General features: G+C 42.8%; 1 protein-coding gene across 7 annotated transcripts in view; it reads left to right on the top strand.

The window, feature by feature from the left end:
- Positions 1 to 20463, top strand: part of fhip1aa (FHF complex subunit HOOK interacting protein 1Aa) — a 154399-nt gene that overhangs the window by 56471 nt on the left and 77465 nt on the right. For all 7 annotated transcript variants that reach the window (XM_080192885.1, XM_080192847.1, XM_080192857.1 and 4 more), the window contains 2 exons: positions 5592 to 5820; positions 9507 to 10130. In XM_080192885.1, coding sequence (XP_080049011.1) covers positions 5719 to 5820; positions 9507 to 10130 — 726 coding nt within the window. In that variant the 5' untranslated portion in view covers positions 5592 to 5718. The remainder of the gene's footprint in view (positions 1 to 5591; positions 5821 to 9506; positions 10131 to 20463) is intronic.

The following is a 20463-nucleotide window of genomic DNA, read 5'->3' as shown; positions in this document are numbered from 1 at the left end:
CAGTTCAGTCTCAACTGGAGTATTGTGTCTAATTCTGGCCAATGCACTTTAGGAAGGATGTATAGGCTTTCGAGAAGTTGCAGAAAGAATTGATGAGAATGGAACCAGGAATGAGGAGCTTCGTTAACTGGTGAGATTGTTTGTTTATTTCCTGTGGTGAAGACGATGAGGAGATTTGAGGTATTCAAAATCATGAGAAACCTGGACAGGGTGGACAGAGAGAAACTGTTCCCCTCGGTGCAAGGGAACACCAAATGAAGGTGAGTGGAAGAGATTAACCAATGGTGACAACGTGAGGAAAAATGCAGCAAATTATTAGGATCAGGAACGCATTGCCCGAGAGAGTGGCTGAGGTGGATTCAATTGTGCCTTTTGACAGGAAATTGGATAAGCAAATGAAGATAAAACATTTGAAGGGTTGCACGGAATGGGTGTGGGAGTGCTAATAAAGTCCTTTTGAAGAGAACTGGCAACAACATGACAGGCTGAATAGCTTCCTCCTGTGCTGTAACAATTTTGTGATTGTATGTTTCTAGAATCAACCCTTTATTTCAATGCTCAGGTCAACCATCACACGGATAGAAGGACATGTGAATCAGTGTCCCTCATTGTCTCCGCAGGCTGTTTATTATTTGGCTTTCTGTAATGAGTATTGCTGCAGACAGCTGGTAAGAGTATTCTTGAGGTTTCATCAGGATAAAATGGACAGAATTTCTAATGTACGGGAATGCCCTCAAACAGATTCGGACAATGGGGTAGGATGGAGTATGATCTTCCCACATCTACCTGCTGGAATGTGGCTGTTTGGAAGAAACTGGGCAGAATCTCAACATCTTCCATCCCAAATTCCTGCCATTATCTGCTGGAAAATCTCAGCAGGTCTCATCGCATCTATGGAGCGAGAATGAAGCCAACGCTCTGAGTCTGGCTGTCACTTTTGAGTTATCCTAACTTGAAACATTGGCTCTATTCTCTCTCCACAGATGCTGTCAGACCTGCTAAGATTTTTCTGCATTTTGTTTTTGTTCTTCCAGCATGGATTGTGTCTTGCTTTTATCCTGCAACTGTCTGATCTCTTCAGCTCTTGATGACTGGAATCTCAGACTTTGTTTCTTTTTGAACTTCGTACACTCACAACTTTAACTGTGAAATGTGCGTGGTACATTTACATAGGTAATTTTCATTATAAATGCTGACATGGGAATTTAGTCATTCCTTGATGTTTGTAAAATGACAAGTAGAATCACAAAAGAATTATTTCCTTTCTTTTACTTGCACAAAGTAATTGCCTTTTTCCCTTTTCAAAAGAAAACTCAAACAACTTTTAAGTAGAAATAGTCCTTTCTTTTGGAATTATTTGGAGAAAAGCTTTTAAACAAATAATGCCAGAACCTAATGAAAGATGTGTTTGTTGACTGAGAATTATAGATTCAGCCTGGGAAATGAAATGTACTTCAGATCAACTCCAAATCATAACCCTGAAGGAAGTCCCAGTCCAGGCTTGTGTTAGAGCACTGAGACCTTCATGGAAGTCTTTAACGAAAGCTTTAAATGCACAAGCAAATGATCGATTGAATCATTATTGTGATGTATGTATCTTTTTGAAATTGGCATTTTATTCAAGCCATATTTGTCAGGGTAAATCTTAGTTGCCAAAGGTGGAGAAAAGTGACATGGGAATAAAATTATTGAGCATTTTGTGTGACAGGTGGCTGGATTGAAAGATTGGGATTTTGACCCTTTACCGGTTGCTGGGTCAAAATCCTGCATCCTTGCTGCATCTTAGCATTGTGGGCATACCTTCATCAACTGGACTGCAGTGGTTTCAGGAAGGCAGCTCACCATGACCTTCATGAGGGTAACTAAGGGAGGGCAATTAATGATTGGTAGTGAGAAACTTTACATACTGAGAGTGGTTATATATATTTACTCTACTCAACTTTCAAAAAAGGCTGCATGCGTTTAGTACCAACAGGAAGTTTGGAAAGAAAATAAAGAACTTGCATTTATGTAGCATCTACCACATCCTCTGAATTTACCAAAGTACTTCAAAGTCAAATAATTTTTCGCAGGGTCATACTTTGTATCAAAACTTGGCAGTTCACCTTTCCACAGCTAGGCCCCACCTATTCGGGTGGCACTGCTGCCTGACAGAACCAGGGACCTCAGTTCAATTCTGGCCTAGAATGACCATCTGTGTGAAGTTTGCACATTCTCCCCACATCTACATGGGTTTCCTCTGGGTGCTCTGGTTTCCTCCCACAGTCCAAAGATGTACAGGTTAGGTTGATTGGCCAAGATAAATTGCATCAGTATCAGGGAACTAGTAGGGTAAATACCTGGGGTTACAGGGCCTGAGTGGATTGTGGTTGTATAGACTCAATAGGTTGAATTGCCTCCTTCACTGTAGGGATTCTGTAATAAAATCCCCGAGACAAGTGTTGGTAAAGGATATCTGTTTGCTAAGGCACCAAGAAATCTTCAAAGATGCATGTTCCCCCTGATTGGGATTAGCTCACCTTGAACAGGTTCTATCTTGTGCATCAGATACTAGCTGTAAAAGTCGAGGAGCTATTAGGAGAGTTTTAAATGTTAAACCACCTGGCGTGAATTTCCTGCGTTGATTTTTGTAACTGCCAGGCCCTGAGTATTAGATTGGATTTGACATTAGGCCTTCCTCCTGAGGTTGTGTTAAGCACAGCCAGAAGTCTCTCAAAACCAGGTTAAAGTCCTGGTGCTGGTGAGGCCGCAGCTGGAGTACTGTGTGCAGTTTGGGTCGCCACACTTACGCAAGGATATTTTGGCCTTGGAGGGAGTGCAGAGGAGGTTTACTAGGCTGATTCCAGAGTTGAGGGGGTTGAGCTATGAGGAGAGGCTGAATAAACTAGGCTTGTACTCGTTAGAGTTTAGAAGAATGAGGGGAGATCGCATTGAGACGTATAAGATGATGAATGGGATGGATAGGATAGAGGTGGAGAGACTCTTCCCGCTCAGGAAGGACAGTAGGACTAGGGGGCACAGCCTCAAGATAAAGGGGGGGCGGTTTAGAACGGAGTTGAGGAGGAACTTCTTCACTCAAAGGGTGGTGAATCTCTGGAATTCCCTGCCCGTTGAAGTGGTGGAGGCTGCCTCGCTCAATATTTTTAAGATGCGGGTTGATAGGTTTTTGACAGGCAAGGGGATTAAGGGTTATGGGGAGAGGGCGGGAATGTGGAACTGAGACACGACAGATCAGCCATGATCTTATTGAATGGCGGGGTAGGCTCGAAGGGCTAGATGGCCTACTCCTGCTCCTATTTCTTATGTTCTTATGTAAGTCCAACAGGTTTATTTGTAGCACAAGTCACAAGCTTTCAGAGTGCTGCTCCTTCATCAGATGAATGGGAGTTGTGTTCACAAACAGAGCATATAAAGACACAAGTTCAATTTACAAGATAACGGCTGAAATGCGAGCCTTTAAAGTAATTAAGTCTTAAAGGTACAGACAATGCGAGAGGAGAGAGGGTTAAGCACAAGTTGAAGAGATGTGTATTGTCTCCAGACAGGATAGTTAGTGAGATTTTGCAAGCCCAGGCAAGTTGTGGGGGTTACAAATAGTGTGACATGAACCCAAGATCCCAGTTGAGGTCATCCTCATGTGTGGAACTTGGCTATCAGTCTCTGCTCAGCGGCTCTGCATTGTAGTGGAGGCAATTCAGCTTTGTTGTGTGTTGTGTGTCCCGAGGCATGGTATGTTGGGGAGACCATGCAGACGCTGCGATAACAGATGGATGGGCACTGCTCAACAATCACCGGGCAGGAGTGTTCCCTTCCTGTTGGGGAATGCTTCAGCAGTCACAGGCATTCAGCCTCTGATCTTCAGGTAAGCGTTCTCTAAGGCAGCCTTCACGACACACGACAGCGCAGAGTCGCTGAGCAGAACGGCCTCAACCGGGATCTTGGATTCATGTCACAGTATTTGTAACCCCCACAACTTGCCTGGGCTTGCAGAATCTCACTAACTGTCCTGGCTGGAGACAATACATATCTCTCTAATCTGTGCTTAACCCTCTCTCCACTCACACTGTCTGTACTTTTAAGACTTAATTACTTTAAAGACTCCATTCCAACCATTATCTTGTAAATTGAGTTTGTTTCTTTATACGCTGTATTCGTGAACACAACTCCCACTCACTTGATGAAGGAGCAGTGCTCCGAAAGTTTGTGGCTTGTGCTACCAAATAAACCTGTTGGACTTTGAGACTTCTTACTGGTGTTGTGAGACTTCTTACCGTGCTTACCCCAGCCAAATGCTGGCATCTCCACATTGTTATTAAGCAGCAGTGAAGACAACAGAAGGTAAAGTTAACACTGCAAATATTTGTGATTCTTGCCTGCTGTGTCCAAAGCCACACTCATGGCTTCAAACAGGTTGAGGTTGAAAGTGCTGCCCAGATCTACACAGGGGGCTGACCTCCACTTCTCGTTTCTGATTTCCTTTTGAGTTATTTAGTCAGTGGTAGAGCATTGTGCTTCCAACCCTGAAGACAGAAACGGCTAGGTAGCCTGAATAATCTGAACACAAAGAAACACAACAACAGAACAAAGTAAGTAATAATCAGCTGTGGAAATTGTAAGTGGGAGGCCATCTTGCAATATCAGATTTGAGATAGAGGAAATGCAGTTTGCTGATTCTCTCATGGTTAAAAAAAGCCACTTTGATTACCACCTATATTTGCTAACCCATGATGCCTGTTGGAATATGTGTATTGACATGAAGTGAAGGATAGGATTGGGTTTATGCAATGCCTCACATAGTCAAATAGCCTGCTGATACACTCTTTATCTCTCTTATCTCTTTCCACCCTCGCTTTCCTTAGATTGAGGAAATGCCCCTTACATTCCCCTTGCACTCATCCCTTCTCTTTCTCTTTGCCCATCTTTTCCCACCCCACAATCTGTCTTTCTGTCTGACTGTCTCTCTCTCGTGCGTTTTCTCTCTCTCTCTCTCTCTCCCCCTCGCACACCTTTTCTCCTCTCCAATCTCATCTCACCAGTACTCTGGCTTTTGTGCTGTGCTGCACAATTGTCCTTAGACCTTTTTATATCTGAGTATTAAAAGATCTTGGCCTATCATTTCCTCAGTAGATGGAATCTGGCAACTGTGCCAAATGGGCCCATCTGACTGAGATGAAATTGTGTCCAAGTTTCCATGTAAACTAATGAAATAAAACTGAATGTAAAATCTCCCATGCACCAGCCCAATTAACCTGCAAAATCAATATGTAACTGGAGCAGAGCCAACAGGGCCTTGAGGTACTGGGTGCTGGAGTGTAAAAGGTGAAGAATACATCCCCTTCAGTGTAAGGTTGGAGATGACCAGGTAAGTAGCACTTAACTCTCTGCAAACTTTTACAATAATTAAGTCACTTTCCGCAGAGTTTGAAGCTTGTTTTACATTTTTCTCCCTGTTGTAGAAATACTGTATTTTAAAACTTCAGAAAAGTAAGTTACAAAGACATGAGAACATTAACTATGTGCTTTTATCTCAAATAATCAGGTGCATTTCTATTCAGTAAATGGGACAATATTCTTTTTTTAATCTCTTCTAGGTTAATGCAAATCACAAACTTGACAGCCTTTGTACAGCATGGTGGTTGGAACTGTGAGATTGAAGAAAAGGATTGAATATTATCAGACATACTTCTGATATGGTCTAAAACAGATCTGCTCAATGACATGGCTTCAGCTGCCATTAACAAAGGGAATCAGCAGGTGCCGAGTCTCTCTGGTGTGGACTCGGAAACATGCACCATTGTGTTTAAAAACCACTGGGCTCAGGTAAGTCTGTGTGTACGTTAACCAAATTAAATTGCATCTATAAATGGGAGGGAGTAGATTTCATGGAGCAAGAACAGATTGAAATGAAGGCCAGGCTGTCAACAGGGGCCCACCAGTTTTCCCCACACACTGTCAAGTTTCATTGCTCCTTTTGACCGTGGCACATTCCCTGCTAAGTCAGCCTCATTGGCAGGTTTGGCTTCCAATTGGACAGGGGACACTGCAGAACAGGCCTTATAACAAGGTAGTTTGATCCGTGATCCTGGCAGCACTATATCTGGACCCTGAGTAAAGGTGGGCTTCAGGGTAAGGTGCTGATTCCCCTGAGCCTGGAGTGGTCTGACTCCCAATCCTGTGAGTTTGGGGGAGAGGGCAGGGAAGGGGGTGGTGGGCAAAGCTATTCTCACCTCAGTTCAGCTATCAGCTACGGGGAGGCAATGGCCAAAGCCGTTCTCACCTCAGTTCAACTATGGGGAGGTGATGGCTGAGTGTATAGTTGCTCGACTATTAATCCAGAAATTCAGTTAATGTTCTGGGGATCCGAGTTCAAATCCCACCATGGCAGGTGGTGGAATTTGAATTCAATAAAAAATATCCAGAATTATGAATCTACTGATGATCATGAAACCATTGTTGATTGTTGGAAAAACCCATCTGGTTTAGTAGCGTCCTTTAGGGAAGGAAATGTGCTGTCACACCTGGTCTGGCCTACATGTGACTCCAGAGCCATAGTAACGTGGTTGACTCTGAGCTGCCATCCAAGGACAACTGAGAATGGGCATTAAATACTGGTCAGCCAGCAACACCCATGTCCCATGAATGATTAAAAGAAAAAGGTTTCCCTAGGCCTACAACACCAGATTAAATTGGAAGTTGCCAGTTTCATCAACATACTTAAATTGTTCATTTCTGTACAGCCTCTGTTAAACCTGGAAGTGGGTGTTTTGATGTCAGGGTTCAAAATTTTTAAACATTTCCCATTGAATGCACTCTCACCACCAGGAACCTGTGGTGAGGAGGCACTTTCGGCAGGACTGGAAGATCCCACCGGAATAAACAGCCAGAAAATCCTGCCAACCGCTGTTCAAGAAATCAGAGAGAGACAAAACGGGGAGCGATCAGGAAAATGCTGGAATCTATTATTAAGGCAATCTTAATGATGCACCTCAGAAAATGTCTGATCAGACAGAGTTGACATGTTTCACAAGGGAAATTTGACACTTATTAGAGATTTTTGAGGTTTTAATCTTGTAGGGCATACAAAAGGAAGCCAGTGGGCATAGGATATTTGGATTTCCAAAGTACATTTGGTAAGGTGCCTGTAAAAGTTTAATACCTAAGATGAGGTTGGTAATATTTAGCACGGATGAAGGATTGTTTCTTGGGCATAAAAGCAGCGAGTAGCAATAAGTGGGGCATTTTCAACTTGTTAGGCTATAACTAGTTGAATGCTAGATCTTTAGCTGTTTACATTCTATGTTAATAACTTAGAGACTGAGATTAATGTAGCCATGTTTGCTGATGATACAAAGCTAACCAGTAATGTAAGATTTGAGGAGAACACCAAGGCTGTGAAGAGATACGGGCAAGTTAATTATGTAGGACACGTGGTGGCAGATGGCAGTACAATGTTGGGGAAATTTAAGGTTGTTCACTTTGATAATGCAAATTAAAATGCAGATAACTTTTTAAATATAATGAAACATGTCAGAGAAACTTGTGAACAAGGAGCACAAAGTTAGAATGCAGCTACAACAAGAAATTAGGAAAGGCATGTTGCAAGGTGTCTTGAGTACAAGAGCCCACATCTGGAGTACCATATGTGATTCTGATGTCCATATCTAAGGAAGGATATATTTGCCTTGGAGGAGAATCAGCAATAGTTCACTAGATTCCTGAGTCCTGGAATGAGAGGGTTGTCCAATGATTAGATTGATTAAATCGGGCCTGTATTCTCTGGAGTTTAGAAGAATGAAATCTGATCTTATTGAAGTATGCCAATTCTGAATGGACTTAACAGGGTAACCAGAAAGAGATTCTTTCCCCTGGCTAAGGAATCTAAAACAAAGCAGCGCAGTCTCAGAATAATGGGTTGATCGTTTAGAACTGTGGTGAGGAGAAATTTCTTCACTCGGATGATTGCGAATCTTTAGAATTCTGTACCGCACAGAGTTGTGGATGCTCCATTGTTGTTAAGACTGGGATAGATACATTTTTGATCTCTGATGTTCGAAGAATATAAGAAAAAGGTAGGAAAGTGGAGTTGCAGCAGATGAGCAGCTGTGATCATATTAAATAGCAAGAGTAGGTGTGAGGCCATATGGTCAAATCCTGTTCCAATTTCTGATATTCTCATTGCGGATTTACTTGACTCCAATGAATTTGCCAAACAGCACACAAACTATGTGTTAAATGCCATTATCTTAAAAAAAAAACTATCCTACTTAAATTGATCATTTTTATCTGGATTAAGAGTGGCTGAAACTTGGAGTTTATATTCCTTTGGTAGTACATTGGTTAACACCTAAAATTAATTTTCTTGCTCTTGTTAGCTTGCTGATTAAGGAATTGGACTGCAACCTGTTACCTGAGTAAGACATTGAAAATGGAAAATAATAACATTTTCAATGCCTTTGTTTTTTTGGAGGCTGCTTCATAAAGACGGGTGTAAGTATAGAGAAGGCAGTGCTTCCACCAGCAACAATGAAACTCATTCCCAATTCACAGTGCCAATCAACTGATAATGGTCTTCATTTACTCAGTCTTCTGTAATTGGAGTATTGTGATCCAGCTCCTCTCATATCTGCCAATCTGTATTTCAAAACAAACCCGTTAGACGGTGGTTTTCCTTGTGAAGCTTATCCAGTAGGTTGTTGACCTATAGGATCTGTTAGATTTGATTCCCATTTCTTGTTCTAAGGGTGGCAAGGTGACATAGTGGATAGCACTGCTGCCTCACAGTGCCAGGGACCCGGGCTCGATTCTGGCTTTGGGTGACTGTGTAGAGTTTGCACATTCTCCCCATGTCTGTGTGGTTTTCTCTGGGTGCTCTAGTTTCCTCCCATAGTCCAAAGATGTGTAGATTAGATAGGTTGGCCATGCTAAATTGTCCCTCAGTGACCAAGGATGTATAGGTTAGGTGGACTAACATGGTAAATGCACAGGGTTATGAGGATAGGGGAGCATTTGAGTGGGATGCTCTTTTGGAGAGTCAGTGCTGACTCGATGGGTCAGATGATCCATTTCTGCATTGTAGGGATTCATTGTTAAATTTGTTTATATCATCTGGTTTATTGTCACTATGCTACGGTTGGTTTCAATGCCCCTGGAAATAAGAGGAGAAAATTAGTCAGTATCCATTGCATTTGAGGCCTTGAGATGAAGGGAAGATTTGCCATTGTTGTGCTGTATCTTCTGGTTTGGAAAGCTGTTTTAGACACATGCCATGGTGGTGTCATTTGCATTACACAATTACTCGAACCTGAGCTGCTCTCACCCTGTGATATATTACATGTACTTTCCAATTCCAAGTTCTTTGGACAGCAACCAGAAGTAAAAACATTCATTGATTTTTCTGTTTTTCCCTCCACTCCTCCCTTTCTCTGGTGTACTGCTGCCCTAATGGAGATTTAAAACTGCAGATTAATCTGTTGCCATGTGACTAATATCAGCTTATCCCTGCACAGGTGGTGAAGATTTTGGAAAAGCATGACCCACTGAAGAATTCCAGTGCTAAACTTGGGGCTATCCCTCCAGACGAAGCTAGTGCTGTCCAGAATTATGTTGAGCATATGATTTTTCTGCTGATCGAAGAGCGAGCTGAAGATGCTGCCATGGGTCCCATCCTGGAGTTTGTGGTGACAGAAAACGTCATGGAGAAACTCTTCCTGTGGAGCCTCCGAAGGCAGTTCACAGATGAAATGAAAATCGAGCAGATAAAAATGTATGAAATGTTGGTCACTCAATGCCGTCAGCCCTTGCTGCACCACAAGCCAATCCTGAAGCCCTTAATGATGATGTTGAGTGTGTGCTCTGGTGCTGCTACTCCTTCTGTGGAAACGGAACTGGTTTTGCTGCTTAATCAGCTGTGCTCCATCCTGGCCAAGGATCCTTCCATCCTGGAACTCTTTTTCCACACGAGTGAAGATCAGGGAGCAACAAACTTCCTCATCTTCTCCCTGCTCATTCCCTTCATTCACCGAGAGGGAGGAGTGGGACAACAGGCTCGAGATGCGTTGCTGTTCATCATGTCAATGTCAGGGGAACATGATGTGGCGAAATATATTGTGGAAAATACATACTTCTGCCCCGTAAGTGTTTAAACGTATTAAGTGCTAATGGTTGTGGCTCCTTTATAATGAGAGGGAACCAGCCCACAATGTGAATTATAATAAACTGTCGTGAATAATTGCTGTTGGTAGAAATTGCATTCTTAATTCTGTAAACTTGCATTTGGTCTGCTTATCAAGTTTTGTGAGTACCATCTCTCTTGGTTCCACCATTTCCTCTGTATGGTCAGGTTGCTTGCCTGACGTCCATTACTGGATGATCAGAAATTTCCTCTAATTACAGGCTGTGAAACTTTTGGACACCTGCTTAATGTTTTGTCTATTGGCTCAGTGCCAATTTTGCCCCAGTTCTGCTCCTGGGAAGTCCTTTGAGATATCTTGGTATATTAAAATCATTCTATATGTGCAAGGAGTTGTTCCACAGTAGCCAAGATATCTATCACTACCAGGATGTGTCATCTGATGAGCTTCATGGCTGTATTGTATTTGAGGTTAATTCTAACCATGAAAACAAACACATTGTGGTTTATACAGTAACTCTGATGTGTCTAGCAGTGCCAGGCAAATGCTTATTAAGAAGTCTATGGATTTACAGCTCTAAGTGTTGAGGGATTCTGGTTGTGTACTTAAGTGATGTAGGATTGACATAAAATATCTAGAAAAGATTGCTGTAAATGTTAAAGCACATCTTCCATAAATCTTTTGATGTTATGCTCGCAACCAAAGTGCCTTTATGTTTCAGACATCTGTTCTTGAATTATGTCAATGCAACAAAGAGCCTGAGCAAATTGTTTAGAGTAGATCTGCAATCTGGTGTAGTAAATCTTTGCATGTATTTATGTATTAACATTGGCTTTGGCAAAATTCTATACTGAATGTACATATTTCTTCTCTGAATCTGTCTGCCTGAGTCTTTAGTTTTTATCCCCAAAGAGTAGTGGAGACTTTCTCATTGAACATATTCAAGGCTGAATCGGGCAGTCATTCAATGGACAAGGAAGTTCTAGGTCATGGGAGACAGGCTGGAAAGTGATGTTAAGGTGACGGTCAGATCAGCTATGGGCAGACTCAAAGGGCCAGCTGACCTACTCCTCCTGTTTGTTATGTGGCCTTAATGTTAACTTTGCCTAATGGATAGGAGAAAATTGTGTGGGGTGTGTGTGTGTGGAGTGGGTGGTAACAATTAAACAGGAAGTCCTCTGTAATCTTTATCCGTTGTTGTTTTAACAGCGATGGGTTTTGTATTTTAATCAGGCTGCCACAGTGCTCCAATTTCCATTAATAGCCCCATAGCAAACTTGTGATAGGATGAACTCAGAATGCATTTTATTTGTACACTCCCAAACATGGGAGGAGGGTCGCAATGTTGCCTTCTTTCCAATTGTACAGTAAAAGAGGGATAAAGTAAGAAAGATTTACAAGGCAAAGATCACAATATCTGATGGTACATTCCTTCACAGAGATTGACAGGTTGAAAACTGATGCTGGACAATTCACTTTTCCAGAAGCGATGACTTCACATGAGATAGGCATGCAGAGATTAATTAGTTTTGTAAGCAATGGTACAGGAGTTCCAGTAGAGTGTAGAGGGGGACAAAGCATTCATACCGGGACAGAGTCCCCTTTTCTGGGCTGCTGCTTGATAGGTGGTAAGGGGAAACATCCTCTCAACATTCATCTCGTCAATTCCCCTCAGAATATCCATATGTTACAATAAGATCATCTCTTTATTTTCTAAACTTTAGTGGATACAGGCCCAGCCTGCCCAACCTTTCCTTATGAAATAACAACCCCCAATCCCAGGTATCAGTTGCGTGAATCTTCTCTAAACTGCTTCTAATGCATTTATACCCTCCCTTAAATAAGGAGGTTAAAACTATACATAGTACTTTAGATGTGGTCTCACCAACAACTATGATAAAACAACTCTACATTTATACTCCATTTACTGCACAATAAACAACACTATTCCATTTGCTTTGCTAATCCAGTTGCTGTAATTAGGAGGACAGAGGCGATACATTTAGATTGCATACTTCAACCATTGAAGTTTTAACTGGAGAACAATCATTTAGTCTCATCAAAATATACTCCTATTAACATGCATAGAGATGATTAGTTATTGTACCTTTGGACTGCCGTGTGGTTCAGGAAATTATTACACTAGTGTGCATTAGTCTTGCTGCAACTTTGCAAAAGCTTGCTATGGCTTTCAGAAGTGAAAATCAGCTTTTCTTCTCTAATCAAGATGTGTTTAATGAGATTTTATTTATCACTGCATCTGTGCTCTCCCTTGCTCTTACTATGGGAGTAGTTAATTTGCAGAAAGATGTTACTCAGCTTGAGCCCAGAATTGAGCTGCTTGGGGATTCTGGCTTGCTTGCTTGTGGTATAATCAAGTAGGACTGGTTATTTCATTTGGTTAGAGTGTGGTGCTGAGTAACACCGACATCAAGGGTTCAATTTCCTTTCTGGCTGAGATAATTCTTGGGGCCCACCTTCTTCTGCTTCCTTCATTGTAATATGATGGCTTCAGTGAGCCATGCTTAGCAATCTGAAACAACTGAGGCCATTACGTGAATGAGCGAGGCAGAAAGATACCACCAAGGCTTTGATAAAGTTAAACACTTCCTCTTGCTCAAAGGATTTTTAAAATTATTTAAATTATGTAATGACAGGTTTCTTCTTCCTGATTTCTGTTTCTGTTTAACAGCTTTTCATACATAAAAGTTGTTAGAATTGCTGACTGTTGCAAGACAGAGGGTGGTGGTGGAGTGAAAATTTTCAGACTGGAGGCCAGTGACCAGTGGTGTACCACAGGGGTCAGTGCTGGATCCTCTGCTATTTGTGATTTTTATCAATGATTTGGAAGAGAGGGCTGAAGCGTGGGTTAGTAAATTTGCTGATGACACCAAGATTGATGGAGTAGTGGATGAAGTGGAGGGCTCTTGTAGGCTGTAAAGAGACATTGATAGGAAGCAGAGCTGGGCTGAAAAGTGGCAGATGGAGTTTAACCCTGATAAATGCAAGGTGATTCATTTTGGTAGGACAAACTTGAATGTGGATTACGGGTCAATGGCAGGGTTCTGAGGAATATGGAGGAACAGAGAGATCTTGGGGTTCATATCCATAGATCTCTGAAGGCTACCACTCAAGTGGATAGAGCCGTGAAGAAGCTTATAGTGTGTTAGCGTTTATTAACAAAGGATTTGTGTTTAACAGGACCTTGGTAAGAACCACATTTGGAATATTGTGTGCAGTTCTGGTCACCTCACTATAAGAAGGATGTGGAAGCATTGGAGAGAGTGCAGAGGAGAGTTACCAGGATGCTGCCTGGTTTGGAGGGTAGGTCTTATGAGGAAAAATTGAGGAAGTTGGGGCTTTTCTCGTTAGGGCGGAGGAGGATGAGAGGTGACTTAGAGATTTATAAGATGGTGAGGCAGATAGATAGCATGGATGTTTCCTCGAGTGGATGTAGCTATTACTAGGGGGCATAACTATAAGGTTCATGCTGGGAGATGTAGGAGGGATGTCCGAGGTAGATTCTTCAGAGAGTGGTTGGGGTGTGGAATGCATTACCTGCTGTGATAGTGGAATCGGACACTTTCGGAACTTTGAAGTGGTTATTGGATAGGCACATGGAACACATCAGAATATAGGGAGTGGGATAGCTTGATCTTGGGTTTGGACATAGCTTGGCGCAACATCCAGGGCCAAAGGGGCTATACTGTTCTATGTTCTATTTGAGGAAAATTCTAAATGACTTCTAATTCCTAATGTGTTAGTTTCAAGTAATTGAAGACAATTAATTAAACAAGTATGTATTTTAAAGTGCAGAGGGTGAAATTAATTTTGTGTAACTGTGTAAACTGGGTTTGGTGAATTGATACCTCCTGTGACCCAGGCTCATTTTACACTTTTTCTTTGCCATCAACTTCAATTGAAGAGAGAGTCAGGCAGAGTGCAATAGAGTCTGCCACTACATTATGAATGTTTACCTTTTCAGTGAAGGTGACATAACTTCAAACCTTTCTTTTCAATTTATTCTTGGTCTCCTCCAGCTCAATTTTCTGTAACACTGAGAAATGATCTAAGTGACCCAGGATCTCTGCCACTATCACCTTTTGTTGAGCGTTAGGAAGCACACAGCAGTGCATTGAGGCTCCCCAGCCTTGTTCTGCAGGGAGTCATTGACTTTACCTGGTGCAGCTTAGATAAGGAACTGTCCTGCAAAATTCCACTCTCTACCATTACACATGATGCTGACATGAACGCTATTGCATTGTTGCCAACATATTTAAATTTTAAATACAGATACAATTAGTTTGTGAAGTAAAAAATTATCTTGCGAATTGTGCTGTGACCTCTTTGTAGAAAAGATCTTCTTTTGTAAAGCACTTGGTGTTCGGGACTAGTATTGCCAACCTTCCTTAATTGTCTTCAGAAAACAAACAGCCCTGGAACTAGGGGAATGTGGGACTAATTGGGAATTGAGAGGGGAAACACTGGGTGGGGCTTTCAGGCTGCATTTGCCCTGAAACTGGAAAATCCCACCTGAGGTCAATGCACCTTTGTATGAGCCACCACCTCCGGTAACTACGATTCCTGTGGCAGTGGGGAGGGGAATATTCATGCCAGTGTGTGGTGATTGTCTCTTCAGGAGCAACACAGCGGAGTAAGTGTTACCTGTCCTGGGTCCAATTGGGAATCACCCCAGAGATTGGAGCCCTCTTAGGAAAAGAAACATTTTGGGAGCTAGCTACAGCCAAGCGACTACTATACAATACTCATTAAATAATTTTTGTGATCACTAATGGAGCCCCTGTGCATTATTACACAGTGGTATAGTGACAATGTCACTGAAAAATCCAATTTATGCACTGGGGACATGGGTTCAAATTCCACCTTGGCAACTGGAGGAATCTAAATTAACTTTATGACTATGAAATATAAAGCTGGTCTCAGTAATGACCATGGAACTGTCATTAATTGTTGTTAAAAATCCAGCTGACTCATTAATAACCCTTTTAGGGAAGGAAATCTGCCATCCTTACCGAATGGTCTCCATGTGAATCCAGACCTACACAAATGGTTGACTGTTACCTGCCCTCTGAAATGACCTACTTCAACGCAATACTGGCCTTTCCAACAACGTCACATCCCATGAAACAGTAAATATAATTTGGCCTGCGCAGACACAACAAGTCGAAGGCCTCTTTCCATGCAGTAGAGCTCTATGACTATGGCATTCCTAGTTCATGCCTGTGGAATTTCTTTTCCAGACTGCTTTGTCCTTGCATAATTTATCGATGAGGTCCCACTCTTTCTTTTTATTTGGAATGTATGACCAATGTACATAGAACATAGAACACTACAGCACAAACAGGCCCTTCGGCCCACAAGTTGCGCCAATCACATCAATGCCTACCAATCCATAGACCTATTAAATAGATTAAATATTAAATAGACCAATCCCATTAAATCCCATATACTCATCCAGAAGTCTTTTAAAAGACCCCAGCGAGTTCGCCTCCACCACCACTGACGGCAGCCGATTCCATTCACTCACCACCCTCTGAGTGAAAAACTTACCCCTAACATCGCCTCTGTACTTGCTTCCCTGCACCTTAAATCTGTGTCCTCTCATAGCGACCATTTCAACCCGGGGAAATAGCCTCTGAGAATCCACCCTATCTATTCCTCTCAACATTTTATAAACCTCTATCAGGTCGCCTCTCAACCTTTGTCTCTCCAAGGAGGAGTCCCAGCTCCCTCAACCTATCTTCATAAGGCATCCCTCCCAATCCAGGCAACATCCTTGTAAATCTCCTCTGTACCCTTTCAATAGCTTCTACATCCTTCCTATAGTGAGGCGACCAGAACTGCGCACAGTACTCCAAGTGGGGCCTGACAAGGGTCTTATAAAGTTGCAGCATTACCTCCCGACTCCTAAACTCAATCCCCCGATTAATGAAGGCCAGTACACCATACGCCTTCTTGATCACATCCTCCACCTGCGAGGCTGATTTAAGAGTCCTGTGGACCCGGACCCCAAGATCCTTCTGCTCTTCAACACTGCTAAGACTCCTGCCCTTGATAGTGTACTTGTTCATCCCATTGGTCCTGCCAAAATGGACCACTACACATTTATCCATGTTGAAGTCCATCTGCCACTTCTCTGCCCAGTCCTGCATCCTATTTATGTCCTGCTGCAACTTCTGACATCCTTCCAGACCATCCACAACGCCACCGACCTTCGTGTCATCGCCGAACTTACTAATCCATCCCTCCACTTCCTCATCCAGGTCATTTATGAAAATGACAAACAGCAAGGGTCCTAGGACAGATCCCTGGGGCACTCCACTGGTGACTGACCTCCATGCCGAAAAAGACCCATCCACAACCACTCTCTGCCTTCTGCAGGCAAGCCAGTTCTGGATCCACAAGGCCAAAGGCCCTTGGATCCCATGCCCTCTCACCTTCTCAAGAAGTCTTGCATGGGGGACCTTATCAAATGCCTTGCTGAAGTCCATGTACACTACGTCCACTGCACTTCCTTCGTCAATGTGTTCAGTCACGTTTTCGAAGAATTCAACTAGGCTCGTAAGGCACGACCTGCCCTTGACAAAACCATGCTGACTATTTCTGATCATGCTAAACCTCTCCAAAAGCTCATAAATCTTGTCCCTCAGAAGCCTCTCCATCAGCTTACCAACCACTGAGGTCAGACTCACCGGTCAGTAATTTCCCGGGCTATCTCTGTTCCCTTTCTTGAAAATAGGAACCACATCCGCAATCCTCCAATCCTCTGGAACCTCTCCCGTCTCCATTGACGACGCAAAGATCATCGCCAGGGGCTCTGCAATCACCTCCCTCACCTCCCACAGTAACCTGGGGTACATCCCATCTGGTCCCGGCGACTTATCTATCTTGATAGAATTCAAAAGTTCTAACACATCCTCTTCCTTAATATCCACATACTCAATCTTTTCCATCTGCTGCAAACCTGTAGCAAAATCTCCCAGATCAGTTTCCACCGTGAATACTGAGGCAAAGTACTCATTAAGCACCTCTGCCATTTCTTCTGGTTCCATACAGACCTTTCCCCCTTCACCTTTTATAGGTCCTATCCCTTCTCTTCTCATCCTTTTACTTTTCACATATTTATAGAAGGCCTTGGGATTCTCCTTAATCTTACCCGCCAAGGCCTTCTCATGACCCCTTCTGGCTCTCCTAATTTCCCTTTTAAGCTCCTTTCTACAATCCTTATACTCCTCTAGATCCTTACCATCTCCTAGCTCCCTGAACCTTTTGTACACCTTCCTTTTCCTCCTGACTAGGTTCACCAAAGCCTTCGTGCACCACGGTTCCCGCGACCAACCAAAACCTCCTTGTCTCATCGGAACGTTGTCGTGCAGAGCTCCAGACAAACATTCCTTGAATATCCGCCACCTTCCTTCTGTACTTTTCCCCAAGAATGCCTCCTTCCAGTTTATTTGTCCAAGTAACTTCCTGATGTCTTCGTATTTCCCCTTACTCCAGACAAACACCTTCCTAGCCTGCCTGATCCTATCTCGTTCCAATGCAATTGTGAAGGAGATAGAATTATGATCACCATTCCCAAGATGCTCTCCTACCGAGAGATCCGTCACCTGTCCTGTTTCATTCGCCAGTACCAGGTCAAGTACAGCCTCTCCTCTCGTAGGCTTATCCACGTACTGTGTCAGGAAACCTTCCTGAACACACCTAACAAATTCCTCCCCATCCAAACCCCTTACCCTTGGGATATTCCAATCGATGTTTGGGAAATTGAAGTCTCCCATCACGACAACTCTGTTATTACCACATCTCTCTAGAATCTGTTTCCCTATCTGCACCTCAACTTCCCTGTCACTATTGGGCGGCCTATAGAATACACCCAGCAAAGTTTTCGACCCTTTGCTGTTCCTAACTTCCACCCACAGAGATTCTGTAGATAGTCCCTCCACGGCATCCTCCTTCTCTGCAGCCATGACACTGTCCCTGATCAACAGTGCCACTCCACCACCTCTTTTGCCTCCCTCCCTGTCCTTCCTGAAGCATCTGAATCCTGGCACCTGAAGTACCCAGTCCTGTCCCTGAGACATCCAAGTCTCCGTGATGGCCACCACATCACATTCCCAAGCAGCAATCCACACCCTAAGCTCATCTACCTTATTTACTACACTCCTGGTGTTAAAATAGATACACTTCAGCCCCTCAGTCTGGGCATTTCCCTTCACCACCCCCTGTCTAACCTCCCTCTCATACCGCCTGCAGTCCTTCCCTACCTGGGAGCTAACCTCCTCGGTCCCAGTCTCCCCATCACAATTCCCTCCCCCCATCCTTTCTAGTTTAAAGTCCCCCCAGTAGCCTTAGCCAGTCTTCCCACCAAGATATTAGTCCCCCTGGGATTCAAGTGCCACCCGTCTTTACTGTACAGGTCACACCTGCCCCTAATGTAGTGTTTAGTTGTTTAATGTTTGATTTATGTGTATCTGTTTTCTGTCTGTGATTACATAAATCTGGTTGTGGTCTCTTAGAGTAAGAAGCTAAACCGAGGCTGAGAGCATTGGGAGTAAACATTTTAAAGCATTGAATAAAACTCTTCCCAGGCATGAAACCTGGTGTGTCATCTTTGCATTTCTGTGGCATAAAACAGAACAATCATGTGACTGGTATGTCCTTCAAAGTGAGGGCACGTGGCTTGATTGTGGGATCATTTGCACTCACTGCCCAGAAAAACAAAAAGTCAAGGAGCAATCATGATGCTGATGTTTAGTGGGAGCTCAGAAGCTTAGCAAGTTGTTGTGGCTCCAAAGTCCAGACGCTGAAAATATCCAAAGAACAGTATAGCACAGGAACAGGCCTTTCGGTCCTCCAAGCCTGCGCCGATCACATTGTCCTATCTAGACCAACCGCCTGTATCCCTCTATTCCCCATCTGTTCATGTGTCTATCCAGATAACTCTTAAATGTCACTAACATGTCTGTCTCAACCACCTCACTTGGCAGTGTATTCCAGCCGCCTCCCACCACCGTCATTGTAAAAAAAACCTCCCCTGCACATTTCCACCGAACCTTTACCCCCGCCTTACCTTGAACTTTGCCCCCTTGTAATTGTCATTTCTGTCCTGGGGAAAAAGCTTCCAATTGTTCATCTTATCTATGCTCTTCACAATTTTATAAACTTCTATCAGGCTGCCCCTCAGCCTATGTCTTTCTAGGGAGAACAATCCCAGTTTATTCAATCTCTCCTCACAGCTAATACCTTCCATACCAGGCAATGTCCTGGTAAATCTTTCCTGTACTCCTCCTAAAGCCTCCACATCCTTCTGGTAGCATGGCAACCAGATCGAACACAGTATTCAAAATTAATAAATCAACGTTTTATACAACTGTAACATAATCCAGCTGGCTCCAGTAACATCAGGGTATGTTCAGCGGGATAAAAAAACAAAAAAGCATGAGGAAATAAATTGGATTGTTGATCTACTCTGACTGGAGAAAAAAGAGCATCTGAGAACATTTCCAAACAAGATCCAGTCAACAGAAATGATCAGTTTTAGAAATATTCAAAATAAATCAGATCATCAAACAACTTCTATTTGCAACACCACAAATAACACTTACAGTCCAATTCATGGGGGGAATTTTATGGGGTTTCTTGACAAAGCCTGTTGCGTCAATAATGTTATCAAGTTGTAACATGTGGTTCAGGCTTCGACAAAAATTAATTCAGCTTTCATGTACAAACCACAGTAATGGTTAGGCATTAATCATGTGTTAAATAGTACATCAATAATTTACACACTACTATTTAAATATTAAATTGAAGTTAGGCTTCTGAAATGCATTTCATTCAGGTACTAATTTTGCAAATTTCACACATGAGAAGAGATGCAGCCAGTCCTGGAGTGATGACATGAGTAATGGATGTTGCTTCCTCACCTCTGGAGCTGCGGCTGCTTTGTTAGATTCTCTTGACCTCATACAGGAAGCACTTTAGTCAAGGGTTGCACAAAAGCAAATACCGCATTCAGCTCTATGGATTATATTTTGTAGAATCTAAGTAGCAGAAAAACTTCGTCTTGGGACAGAAAAAAAATAAAAGAAGAACAGAGACTGAGAGGCACAAAAATGGCAGTTGGAGACTCGTAGCTTAATGTCTCCTTTGAAACTGCCAAGTGAAGTGATAAACGGCTGGAAGGTGTAAATAATGAGGCTTATGGGATTGAACTTAGAATTGAGAGAGAGAGAGAATAACTGGTCAATATTCTGAGAATATTATGGATGGTGCTTGAACGATATACTAATGCATCCATATCTTTGGTTCC

This window comes from Carcharhinus amblyrhynchos, chromosome 1 (genome assembly GCF_965287045.1).
Source record: "Carcharhinus amblyrhynchos chromosome 1, sCarAmb.v2.hapA, whole genome shotgun sequence".
NCBI classification, from domain to species: domain Eukaryota; kingdom Metazoa; phylum Chordata; class Chondrichthyes; order Carcharhiniformes; family Carcharhinidae; genus Carcharhinus; species Carcharhinus amblyrhynchos.
The sequence above is the reverse complement of the archived record's forward strand: the minus strand, read 5'-3'. Positions and strand labels throughout refer to the sequence as shown.